This window comes from Chelonoidis abingdonii, chromosome 1 (assembly GCF_003597395.2).
Source record: "Chelonoidis abingdonii isolate Lonesome George chromosome 1, CheloAbing_2.0, whole genome shotgun sequence".
NCBI classification, from domain to species: domain Eukaryota; kingdom Metazoa; phylum Chordata; order Testudines; family Testudinidae; genus Chelonoidis; species Chelonoidis abingdonii.
This window is the reverse complement of record NC_133769.1, coordinates 249,895,362-249,909,321: the sequence shown is the minus strand read 5'-3', so window position 1 is coordinate 249,909,321 and position 13,960 is coordinate 249,895,362. Positions and strand designations below refer to the sequence as shown.

General features: G+C 40.8%; 1 protein-coding gene across 1 annotated transcript in view; it reads right to left on the bottom strand.

Moving 5' to 3' along the window:
* The window catches only part of TMEM131 (transmembrane protein 131), a 179,229-nt gene that overhangs the window by 69,579 nt on the left and 95,690 nt on the right, over positions 1-13,960 (bottom strand). Inside the window, 3 exon segments of the mRNA XM_075060989.1 lie at positions 645-767; positions 2,488-2,604; positions 10,663-10,786. Coding sequence (XP_074917090.1) covers positions 645-767; positions 2,488-2,604; positions 10,663-10,786 — 364 coding nt within the window.

Genomic DNA, 13,960 nt, shown 5'->3' with positions numbered 1-13,960 from the left:
TCACTTTCCTTTATTCTCTGCTTTGAAAATATACTGCATTCTGCTTCCATCAATGTTTTTCCTTAATTACCAGTGAAGGCAAAGATTAAGCACATATACTAACTTCTAAAGTGGCTTGTCAAGTTTAATTTTTTACATGAGTATTATGAAAAGTGCTTTTAAATTGGCTAATTTCATGCTTTTTCTACTTTTTGATTTCCTCTTTAGAGAGTAGTTTCACATAAGAAAGCCAAATCATGCAAACTTCTATTCAATTTTCTGCCTGTGAGCAATCCCAATGATTCTAGTGGGACTTGCGTGTAAAGTGTTTATAATTTGCAAGATTCGGCCCTAAATTTACATACTTGATGATTTGTAATTCTGTACAATTCTTTGAACACAGCTTCTCAAAATATTAAATTAGACAATCAAGTCATCAAAATCAGTTACGAGTGTTTTCTCCTTTAGTGCATTTTAAAACAGAGCACATAGTGCTCAAAATACCAGAAAAGGAGTTTTGAAAAGGGGGCGGGAGAAGGGGAAAGAGAAGGAAGCATTCTTAAACAAAACACTTTTTTAATGCAATTTCAAAGCAAACAGTGAACAAATTTCAGTGAACACTGTAAAAAATAAACACACACATGAAACTGGCACCTGATGCTCACCTGCAAAGGTTCACTGTGGGGATTATGTATATTTATTATTGGAGAAAAACTGCTATTTACAGGAACTCTTGCCCCAATAAAAGGGCGCAACCGATAAGGGTTCGGGACCCCAACACCAAACACCTGTTTCAAACCAGAGAAAAAAGTCTTAGTTTCTGCAACTAGTATTGTATCTACAAAATGTGTCAATTTTAGGGAACAAACTCAGCAATTTTTCAAATAAATGCCATCAATTTAAAGTGTGCTCTAACTCTGAAAATTAATTTTAAAAAGACATCATGGAAATCCATGTTTATTTCAGATCAAGTTGACTCAGTGTACAACCAAAAGTATGATTTCTATATCTGCCACCTCTGCTAACTACTGACAAACACACAAAAGATTGAGAGTGACAAAAGTCAGGTCAGATTGTTAATCTCTCTGGTCCGATATTTTTTCTGAGTGGTCAGTACCAGATGTTTCACAAAGGTGAAACATCTCATAACGGACAGTAATTTCTGTAATTTCTTCCTAAACATCTAAACTTCCTCTCTGTTCTATATAGGTTCTAATGTCACACTCATGGTCATAGTATCTGAGCAGCAGGCTAACACGCAGAAACATGGGTATTTCTCTATATTTTTCTATCCTATCCATTTTAGCTACAAATGTTCTCATTATCCACACAGCTAATTTACTTTTTTTGAAATTATGATAACCTCTTCACTTGAATTATATTTAGTGGAAATGAGTTCCACAGGTTAACTGCATGATGAATAAAAAAAAGTCCTTTAATCAGTTTTAAAATTTCAGTCTTTCAATTTCACTGTATCCTCCCTTGCCCTAGTACGATAAGAAAATACACTGAGCGCTTTAACCTACGTCCACCTTGCCTGCTTTATTCTTCTCCTCTCTGACATTTTACTGTGTGATTTTGGACTAGAACCAAACTTTAAAATCTAGCATATAAATTATTATATTAAGTTGGCCCATTGGGCATCTAGTAAACAACAGCAGCAAAATTACTGGCATATAACTTCTGCTGTTACTTTAAAAAAAAAATATAGTTAGGGAATTCAGTACAGATTTTCAAAAACTGGTTTAGTAACCCGGTCACAGAATCTACTTGCCCACCACCATTTCTCCTTCCCACTCATTTCTCATATGCCTAACAGCATTTGTAGATTTACTACTGGCAAGTACTTCATTTACTAATTATTTGAATCAACTTACAAGTGACCTAGAAGTTGACATCTCTATCACATTGCCACCTTTTGAATAATTCCATCCTCCTAACTTAACACTAAGACATCCACATTATATATGGAGGAACCTTTGGTGCTCCCTAGTACATACAAGATATACGAAGAATACCTACCCTTACATGGAAAGTTATTTAATATCTTATTTGGATACCCTTATTCTCACTGAACAGCATCCACAATGAGTCAGGGGGTCAGATTCTTGCCCTTAATTGATATGCTTTCCTTTGGTGTTGTGCAGAAAGCTTTCTATCAAAAATGTTGCTCCAATCAGGAAAAGATACAAACTTGTGGTAACGATGGGCAAGCTACTGCATATTTTTGTCTTCAGGGAACTTTTCCGACAAGATGCTCAGTATTAGGTTTTGATAGGGGGATTTACACATAGCAATTTGTCAGAATAATGGTGTTTATAGATATTAATGCTCTCAGTCAGGCAACAAATTCTGTGGCACTTTTCTCCATTTCTTGGCACCTCCCTAGCTGGCTAAACAACACTTTTTATACCTGCCACTAAACATATATTCACAAAAGATATTTACAAACCTATATGGTTATCTATTTTAAGAATGTTAAAAAGATTCTCCCATTTCTTCTCTTACCTGGTAAGTAAATACCCCATGATTGGAAGTGTTAATAAATAAAGTGTTCTCTACATTCCCAACTACTCTTGCAAGGAAAACTACATCAAAAGATGTGTTCCCTCCTGGAAGAATTTTCTGAAAAATAAAAGCAATGAGAAAATAAGAATATTTAGGGAGGACTTTACACCTTTCAAATAAACAATGTTGCATGTTGTAGTCAAGAATCCTCTCCAGTGTACTTCATGGCAAACTTGACCTATATTCTATGGAAAGGATTTTGCAGCAGACTAGAAATCTCTGGCAGCTTCACAAAGGAAAGGAGGTTTTAAACTCAGTTAAATGTGAATATGAATAATATAATCAATACATTACATGTTTAGTTTGAAATTATGATTAAAATTTACACTACACCTTATGTTTTTATGTTCAATGTCCTTCAGAAACTTTGCACTGATAACTTATAGCTGCATAACAAATGTTGGTGTGAAGAAATTAGCGATTATGGCAGAACTTTTGGATGCACAGAAGGTTGTTAAGAGATTATGCTTTTGGGGGCAGGAACCATAACAATGTGTGTGTTTGTATAGCACCTTAAGGTGCTACCCAAAATTAAAAAAAAATGAATATTTCTGTTAAAGTTATTAGCAGTTTAAAAAGTTCTGACATTTAATGACATAAAGTTTCAGCATTAACACTCATGGATATGAATGAGGCCATTTACTCCTGCATTAGAATTACTGTTTCAGACAGTCTTATACCTCAGGAAGATATCATTACATTGTTTCACACTTCATTAATGTTTTTAAAGTTTTCTTTGTAACTATAGAGGCTAGAAACTCAATTTTATTTTTAAACGCAGCTCAGATCCTGGAGTATAGTTCTGGCACAAAGAGAGGAATCTGAAAGAAAGTCAGCAACCACAGAATGGCACAGTAAGTGGGGCTTTGACTAAATGAGTTAATGCATTTCTAATATCAGTCATATTTTCTCTTCACTGTAATTTGTTTTCTTCAAATCAGTTTAAGATCACCACAATGAAAGCTATATAGTTCAAAGAATGTTTAGCTGAAACTGCACATTTAAACATTAGCAAAAAAGTTAGAGGAACAAAGCAATATTTAAGCAATTGTATACTTAGTTAGAAATAATTAATATATTCCTATGGGTTTCTAACAGCATAATCTAAAATGTCACTGAAATTTCTCAAAGATTTTAGTTTGAAAACAGTCAATTTCATAAGGAGAAAATACTAAGCATCACCTATTCATTCTACCTTTATATAGGCAAAGGAAGTTGAATCTCAGTGTCCACACAGTTGTATGACACTGCAAACTTCAACCTTAAATCAGGACCTTAAATCCTGATGAGTATTCAACACTTAGAACCAAAACATTCCGTAACATTAAAGATTACAGTACAGGGTTTGGGCACTGATTATCAAAAGGCACTCTCTTATTATCCAGTTTTGCCACTTTGGTGGTGAAACATCCGTGCATCAATTCTTACCACGCATCACTTCACTGACTTATTAAAATTTCAAAAAGTGTCAATGTTCGTTATCTTTAAATGGAAAAAAGGTAAAATCTATTCCCACTTTTCCTTCTTTCCTCTTCATCTCATCCATCACTTTTAAGAAACAGCAATAGAACATTTGTTTTGAAAAACTCACATTAAACATTACATGTGCTAAGTTTTTTTTTTCATCTGTCTGTCCAAACTATGTTAATTCTGCACTGTGATATTTTTTTATACATTTTTAAACGGAAGGAATTTCTACAAAATTTAAGGGGAGGGGGAAGAAATGGTAAACCAATCTTGACACTGTCCTTTAAATAATAAAAATGAATTGCCATTTCACTGAGAAATGAAGCAAGACAAATGAGAAATTTATTTGGCCAGATAAAGACTGGAATTTAACTATTCGTAAATTCAGGGTAATGAACTGTTTTCCTACCACATCCTCAAATCTCATTCATATTCAAAGCTATTTGATAAAGTAAATTTTTAAAAATTAATTTTTTCTAAACCTTGATTTATTGACTATTAAAATATCATAATTCTCAACACCGAGAAAGGACATCTCATGGTTAAGGACCCAAAAGCTGTTAGTTTTCTGAACACAACTAGACAAAAAAATGAAGTGCACACAGCCCTCTTCAGATTTCTTGGTTGAGAGCCCAATGCCTGTCTCATCTGCTTCACGGGCCTTGGAAAAAACTGCTCTGATGGGTTAGTAACAAGTACAACGCCCTGTAAATTTGTCATACTCAAGGCAACAGATGTACAATCAGTAGAGCTTCGACACATCCACTCTATCAAGAGTACTGTACACAAGGTTTACAAGAGGCAGAATGGTTTAACTAAAGTTAATCCGATTCTTTGTAATGTTAAATCCAAAGAATGAAGTAAACATATTAAGGTATTTCTGATCTCAGTGTGACAGTTCACATCTCACTGTTCAATTTGGCTTGTATCTGTTATAGCAATATGTTGGCTCTATATGTATTTTCTATTAATTTTAATTTTCTAAACTGCGTTCAGCTAGGAAACAAATTCCTAATGTGAAGTGTTCATTAACCATGCTAATAGCAGCTGCTTCAAGAAAAATGCAAGCTCAAAGAGCACAAAGGGAACTGAAGACCTTTTGAAAGATCCTTAAGGTATATCAGAAACTTTTGGGGTACTTGTTTTGGAGAGTTTTTTTTCCCTTCAAATGCACAGCATTTCTGTATCCATCTTAAAGGACTCACCTCTTGGACAGGTTCAAAGACTTCTTTTGAAATAGGTGAAAGTATGGATCTGTACCCTTTCAAAAGTAAGTAAACTGAAAGATGCTTCTGAGAACTGTAATGAACATCTAAGCAAATAGGTTAGAACTTTAAAATACAACTGTACTTGTGGACTCATATCTGATTAAAGGATACAGTAATGTATGACTTATAAAAACACCACATGGACTCAGAGCTGGATTACAAGAGAAGGAATGGAACTAGACACAGTTTGTGATTCAGAGGGACCGATTATTCTCTGAAAGTGATTCACATTATTGACAATTTAACAGTGAATCTCCCCCAGCTGCTCCTCAAGTGATATTTAAAGCAGTTTGGCTGCTAGTGTAAACAGGAAGAAATTGTTTTCAGCATCTCCACAGAAGCATCTTAGAGCCATAATATGATATAGGTTCTGTCAGACTTTAAAACTATTGGATCCCGTCTACATTACCAACCAAACTGTACTGACATCAGTTGACACAGATCTAGAAGGAACCAGTTGACAACCATTGTCAGTAAAAGGTTACTGTCCTAATTTAGACAAACCATGGGGAGTGGGGGAGGGGAGCCTCAGACAGCAACTAGCTGACACAGGACTTCTTAAAAGGTAAGACTTAGGTATTATTCTCTGTAACTAACCTTAGAGCACAGCTGGCTACATTTTTCATAACAATCTTAATCTAGTTGTGTCTGCTTATTTACTGTTTCCAGTTTTCTCCCTTATGATAAACGCATTTAAAAACTTTAAAAACCCCACACAATCCTGGAATTGGATGCAGAAACTATTACCACAAAACAAACTGCTGATAGGTACCAAAAGAGTAAACTGACTGACATTAAAGGAAGCAGGAATGATCTAGTGAGCTTAAGGATCAGGTTAAAGGCAGAGAAGTTTCAGTTGCTCCCTGCAAAAATACTTGTCTTAGTTTAACAGGTCCTAAGAATTTCAATGCAGGTCCCTTTCATGGCAAAATTAGTAAGACTTTACTAGAAAGAAATGTTTAGAATGTAAAGGAAAGTAGTATACAAACAATCAATCAATCAATGGTGCAAGCAGGACGGTACAGGCCAGTATGCCGTACCAGAAAGATATTTATAGCCAGTACACCATACCAGAAAGACACAGGAGGAGCAGAATGTGGGGCTGTGTTCTCTGGCGCGGCTGTACCACCCCCAGCCCTTCCATGCAGCTGCATCTCCTGGCTGGGATTTGTACAGCAGCCCTACCAGAGGACCGGGCTGGGGTGGTACAGCCACTCCAGGGCTCTGCTGGGAACCGCAGCAGCAAAAGGAGCAGGGAACTGCAGCGATAAAGGAGCAGAACGCCAGCAGCTCCCCTGGAGTGGCTGTACTGTTCCCCTATTCCAGCCCCACCCCATGCCCTGTCCTCCAGCAAGGCTGTACAGACCCCAGACAGGACTCAGGAGACGCATCTGCATGGAAAGGCTCAGGGGAAGTACCGCCACGCCAGAGGAGTTGCCAGCGTGGGGCTGTCCAGCGCCCCACGTTCTGCTCCATTCACCGCTGTGGTTCCAGAGAGCCCTGCAGTTCAGAAGTCTCCAACACAGCAAAAGGATGACAGAGCCTCCCTCGCTCCCCCCAGGTAACATGAGATAGATCTCGGGGAGGGGACGGGGCCCCAGGCTGGGGCAAGGAGGAGTCATGTCCAGAAGTCACATGCACCCACCATTTCCCTTCCATGAGTGCAGCGTACTGATAAGAAATGAATTCTACTTGCATCACTGCAAAAAATGGTTAGTATGTAACTAAAACCAAACCACCACCCTAAACTCTGTTATTTTGAGACCTAGGCCTGGTCTACACTACGCGTTTATACCGAATTTACCAGCGTTAAACCGATTTAACCCTGCACCCGTCCACACAACGAAGCCCTTTATATCGATATAAAGGGCTCTTAAAACCGATTTTTGTACTCCTCTTCGATGAGGGGAGTAGCGCTGAAATCGGTATTGCCATGTCAGATTAGGGTTAGTGTGGCCGCAATTCGATGGTATTGGCCTCCAGGCGGTATCCCAAGGTGCACCATTGTGACCGCTCTGGACAGCAATCTGAACTCGGATGCACTGGCCAGGTATACAGGAAAAGCCCCGCGAACTTTTGAATTTCATTTCCTGCTTGCCCAGCGTGGAGGGCTGATCAGCACGAGTGGCCATGCAGTCCCAAATCCAAAAAGAGCTCCAGCATGGACCATATGGGAGATACTGGATCTGATCGCTGTATGGGGAGACAAATCTGTTCTATCAGGAGCTCCGTTCCAGAAGACAAAATGCCAAAGCATTTGGAAAAATCTCCAGGCTATGATAGACAGAGGCCACAGCAGGGACTCAACACAGTGCTGTGTGACAAGCGTAACGGAAAGCCAAAGAATCAGATGGACGCTCATGGAGGGAGGGAGGGAGGGGGGACTGAGGACTCGAGCTATCCCACAGTTCCCGCAGTCTCTGAAAAACATTTGCATTCTTGGCTGAGCTCCCAGTGCCTGAAGGGTCAAAAACATTGTCGCCAGTGGTTCAGGGAATATGTCGTCAATTTACCCCTCTCCCCCCACCCCCAAAGAAAAGGGGGGGAAAAAAATCGGTGACATTGGAAAGAGGCAAGAAACGTGTGTCTACTGGATGCTGCTGGTAGACAGGATGCTGCAGCGCTAAACAGCAGGATCCCCTCCCCTGCCTTCCCCGGTGGCAGACGGTACAGTACAAAATGACGGATAGCCGTCCTCGTCATCATCTTGTGAGTGCTCCTGGCTGGCATCGGTGAGGTCGGCCGGGGACGCCTGGGCAAAAACGGGAGTGACTCCCGGTCATTCTCTTCTTTAAGCTTTGTGTCCTGGAAATTCAGTCCTGGCAGATGGTACAATAGGGCTGGTAACCATCCTCATCATAGCAGCTGGAGCCTGAACTCCTCTCTCCCCCCCCTTTCATGTCTAATGGAGATTCTAGACTATCATAGCAGCAGGAGGCTGTGCTCCTCTCCCCCCCACCCTTTAATGAATAATAGAGATGTCCTGCCTGGACTATTATAGCAGCTGGAGGCTGCCTCCCCCTCATTTTCATCTCACTAAAAAGTCAGTGTTTCTTATTCATGCATTCTTTATTACTTCATCACACAAATGGGGGGACACTGCCACGGTAGCCCAGGAGGGCTGTGTGCAGAGGAAAGCAATGGGTGCGGTTATTGCAGAGGCACCCCCTAGAATGGCATGCAGCTCATCATTTCTGCAGGATATCTTGGGCTCTGAGCCGGAGTGACTGTGCTCTCTGGTTCTCTAGTCAACTTGCCCCATATTCTAGGCAGGACTGACTCTATTTTTAGACAAAACAAACAAGGGAATGACCTGTGAAGTCATTCCCATTTTTGTCCATGCACCCTCGGCCAACCTCAGCGAGGCCAGCCAGGAGTACCCATGTGTCATAAATAGATAGCTAAGGGTTAATGTTTCTTTTACCTGTAAAGGGTTAACAAAGGGAACCAAACACCTGACCAGAGGACCAATCAGGAAACTGGATTTTTCAAAGTCAGAGGGAATTTTTGGGCTCTTGAGTTCTTTTGTTTGTCTCTCAGCTATGAGAAGCTTCTTCTTTCTTCTAATCTTCTGTGTCCAACTTGAGTACAGTAGAAAAACAATATAGGCTTTTATGTTGTTTTGGGTGTATTTACATGTGTGTAACTTGCTGAATGTTTCAAATGGATATCTTTTTGAATCAGACTGTTTATTCACATTTTTCTTATAAGCAATAGCCCTGTATTGTCACTTGTTACAGAGAATATGTTTATGCTCTTTTTCTTTCTTTTTATATAAAGCTTTCTTTTTAAAACCTGTTTGAGTTTCTCTGGTTAAGGAGAAAGGAAAGACAGGAGGAGGGGAAACACTACGCTCTGTGTTTAACTCTCCTAGGTGTCCCAGGCAGGAAGAAGCTAAGGGGAGGAGAGATAGAATCTCTTCTGGTTCCTTGTATTGGGGTTTGTTCTCTTTTGAATAGAGGAGATATGCTTCTTGGTATTGTGATGTAAAGAGATTGCATCAATACTCCCAGGTTAGCCCAGAGAGAAAGTCTAGGTGGGAGAGAGAGAGGGAAGGGAACTGGTTATTTCCCTCTGTTGTAGGCTCAGGGTTTCTGAGTCTTGGGGTCCCTCCAGGAAGGTTTGGGAGACCAGAGGGGCCAAAACCTGGAAATTGGATGGTGCAGTGAGATCAGATCCAAGCTGGTAATAAGCTTGGGGGAGTTTCATACAAGCACCCAGATTTTGGACGCTAAGGTCCAGATTTGGGAAAGATGCTTATGATACCATGACAGCAGCAGATGGTACAATACGACTGGTAACCGTCATTACCAATTTCCAAAGCAGCAGACGGTGCAATAGGGCTGGTAACTGTCTCTGCTACCTTGCAAAGGAAAATGAATGCTGCTGTGTAGCACTGCAGTACTGCGTCTGTCAGCAGCATCCAGTACACATACCGTGACAGTGAAAAAAGGCTAAACGGACTCCATGGTTGCCACGCTATGGCATCTGCCAGGGCAATCCAGAGAAAAAAGGTGCAAAATGATTGTCTGCGGTTGCTTTCACAGAGGAAGGATTGAGTGACGACATTTACCCAGAATCACCCGCGACACTGTTTTTGCTCCATCATGCATTGTGATCTCAACCCAGAATTCCAATGGGCGAGGGAGACTGCGGGAACTATGGGGTAGCTATGAGATAGCTACCCACAATGCAACGCTCTGGAAATTGATGCTAGCCTCGGTACATGGATGCACACCGCCGAATTAATGTGCTTAGTGTGGCCGCGTGCACTCGACTTTATACAATCTGTTTTAAAAAACCGTTTTTTGTAAAATCGGAATAATCCCGTATTGTAGACATACCCCTATACTAGAAAGTTACTCTGCTCTAAACAGGATTAGATTGACAGTAGTAATAACATCTGCACACAGCCTAAACTAAGCATAAATCACTGTTAGAACTAGTGTTGAGAAACAGCCTAGAAATTTTAAAGTGCATTGTATTGCTACATGTACCCTACATCTTAGCTTCTCCTCTGGCCAACTTAATAATATTCACTGATGAACACAGGAAAAGCAGCTTCCTAGGGTCCTCCAATTGAAGTGAAGGTTGTTGTGACATAGCTTGGCAACCTTTGGGAAGAAAAATCAGGATTCATAAAGGAAAGTGTGCAAGTCACAACTGCAGTCAGACCTGGATATTTAATTGCTGAAAATACCTTTAGAAATTAAAAGTTGTTTGATCAGTCTTGGTAAAGATCAAAAGAACTGAAGAATTCATAAAGTTTCAGATATCCACCAGAAATTTTGTTTAAAGAAAGAGCTACTCAGTACAAAGAGAAACAAGATTTTACAATCATAAGAAAAACACAATAACTTTAATAAGCAGAGCAACTCACCCTATTTTGAAAGAATGATGCATGAAAATGTGATGTTGTAGCAGATATTGATACTAATATAATAGTTTCTTCTGAACTAGGGTTATGTAGATAAACTTTTTCCATTTTTGGCATCCCAACTGGCCTGTCAAAAGACAAGAGAAAGAATATAAAAGTCTATTCAGAATGTTTTTACTGTGTTTTATTAGATAGAATTATTATTAGGTTTCATATCACAGAAGACTGACAAGAAATACAAATTTAAATAAAGCAGTGAAAAGAATTCACATACGCAAGTCCTCATTAAAAGCATTGTGAAGCAATACTTAAGTCTCACCTGGAAATAAGAAAAGCAACACCTTCTTACAAGCTTGCTCTTGTTCTGTAGTTTAATTATTTATTTTATTTGATTATACACTTTTCTGTGGTGCTTGTAGTGGTATCTGGACACACCCTAAACCAGAGTTGGCCAACCTGAGCCTGAGAAGGAGCCAGAATTTACTAATGTACATTGCCAAAGAGCCACAGTAATACGTCAGCAGTTCCCTCCCGCACCCTTCAGCTCTCCCCACCCCGATCCCAGCACCTCCCGCCCCCTGGCAGCCCTGTTGATCAGCACCTCCCCCTCCCTTCCCGCACTTTCTGATCAACTAGTTCGTAGTGTGCAGGAGGCGGGGGAAAGGAGGGAAGGAACGAGGGGATGGTAGGGCCAGGGGTTGAGCAGTGAGCACCCCCCCGCCACATTGGAAAGTTGGCACCTGTAGCTCCAAGCCCTGGAGTCGGAGCCTACACAAGGAGCCACATATTAACTTCTGAAGAGCCGCATGTGTCTCCGAAGCCCCAGGGGTTGGCCCTCCCTGTCCTAAACATTAAGAATTTAACCTAAGCATCTCTGTGAAGTACAGTAATATCACTGTTTTATAGATGGGAAACTGAGACAAAGCCATCATTCCTTTCTTGTATAAGTTCGTAACATCAAAGCAACTTAAAAAAAAAAAAGGGAACACACAACACCAATCTGCAACCCACAAATGCTGAAATTATTTTCATTAGATCTTCACGAGCAGCCCTATCTGGGTCCTGTGTTTCCTATCCATTTACTATAAAGAAAATGTACAGTATTTTAAAAGCATACAAATATACACATCACTTTTGATTCAGTATAATAATATAATTTAATATTCTTATTTGAATTTTACATCTCTAGGACAACACAGAAAAGGTTCTTAAAATACACTTCAGGTAACCAAATCAGGCTATCAGTGCAGAAAGCTCTAGAGAGCAGTGAAACTACAAAATCCATTCACTTGACAAAAACGATGAACAAACAGCAAGCATTTCAGTAATAGTAAAATCAAACAGATAATTTGTTCTACGTAGTTTTTGACTCACTCCTTTTATTAAAGCACATATATACTGACAAAACAATACATGCTTTGATTTCATGATTGCTTTTCAGACTTCAGTGTCTCTGAAGAAATTTGTTTTATACTTCATAAAACATACCTTTCACATAAACCATTCTGGGGTTAATGTGTATGTAACCAACAAGTTTACTCCAAGTTAGTCTCTGAAAGTTACCCTCAGCTCATGTGTGTACTTGCTCCCTAAAACTATAGTCTGTCTATTCAAATAGCGTACACTTTCATTACAGCAGATGACAGAGTAATTCCAGTAAATAGTTTTATACAAATCAAAAGGGTTGAAGATCCTTGCAACCTAAGTTTTGGCTAGTTACCAGTTTACTTAACAAACGCTAGTGTAATTATGCAATTGTTTCTATAACATTTCATTTTAGGTTCCAAATGTGAAGCAGAATAATTTTGCTGACTGTCAAGCAAGCGTTTGACAGATACCTGAGTGATAATAATCAACCTGCATCACAATTAACTGATCATTTAGGTAACCGGAAAATGCTTCCTGTTTATGAAGTAATAAACTGTGCTAAGCATCCTGAAGCTAAAGGCCAAGGTGTTATTGGTTGATCATAGGATGACTATGAGCCGCCAATGTGATATGGCTGTTAAAAAAAGCTAATGCAGTCTTGGGATGCATCAGGCGAGGTATTTCCAGTAAAGATAAGGTGGTGTTAGTACCATTATATAAGGCACTGGTAAAGATCTCATCTGGAATAGTGTGTGCAGTTCTGATCTCCCAGAAGGATGAATTCAAACTGGAACAGGTACAGAGAAGGGCTATTAGGATGATCCGAGGAATGGAAAAAAGACGGTTACTCACCTTTGTAACTGTTCGAGATGTGTTGCTCATATCCATTCCAGTCAGGTGCACACTTATCCATTCCAGTTAGGTGTGCATGCGCTGCGTGCACGTTCGTCGGAAGATTTTTACCCTAGCAACCCCCGGTGGATCGGCTGGGTCGCTCCCTGGAGTGGCGCTGCCATGGCGCCAGATATATACCCCTGCTGACCCCACCGCTCCTCAGTTCCTTCTTGCTGGTTACTCCGACAGTGGGGAAGGAAGGCAGGTTTGGAATGGATATGAGCAACACATCTCGAAGAACAGTTACAAAGGTGAGTAACCGTCTTTTCTTTGAGTGCTTGCTCATATCCATTCCAGTTAGGTGATTCCCAAGCCTTGCCTAGGTGGTGGGGTCGGAGTGAGATGTCGCAGAGCGTAACACCGCGGAGCCAAAGGCTGTGTCATCCCTGGACTGCTGAACCAGGGCATAGTGAGAGGCAAAGGTATGGATCGAGGACCAGGTAGCTGTGCGACATCTCGTGGATGGGCACGTGAGCCAGGAAAGCAGCAGATGAGGCTTGAGCCCTGGTAGAGTGGGCCGTGTGGTGCTCGACGGAACATGAGCCAAGTCGTAACAGGCGCAGATGCACGATGTCACCCAGGATGAAATCGTCTGAAGAAATGGGTAGGCCCTTCATACGCTCTGCCACCGCGACGAAGAGTTGGGGGGTTCTGCGGAAGGGCTTTGTCCGCTCTATATAAAAAGCGAGTGTTCTACGGATGTCTAGGGAGTGCAGCTGTTGCTCCCTGGGTGATGAATGTGGCTTCGGGAAGAAGACAGGAAGGAAGATCTCCTGGTTAACATGGAAGGCTGATACCACTTTGGGGAGAAAGACCGGGTGTGGTCGCAACTGCACTTTGTCCTTGTGGAACACAGTATATGGAGAGTTCGCCGTGAGAGCCCGGAAACTCGTCTTGCCGATGTGATGGCCACGAGGAAAGCGGTTTTCCAGGACAGGCAGAGAAGGGAGCAAGTTGCTAATGGCTTGAATGGGGCCAACATAAGTCTGGTAAGAACCAGGTTGAGGTCCCAGGTTGGGGTAGGGCGGCGTACCTGGGG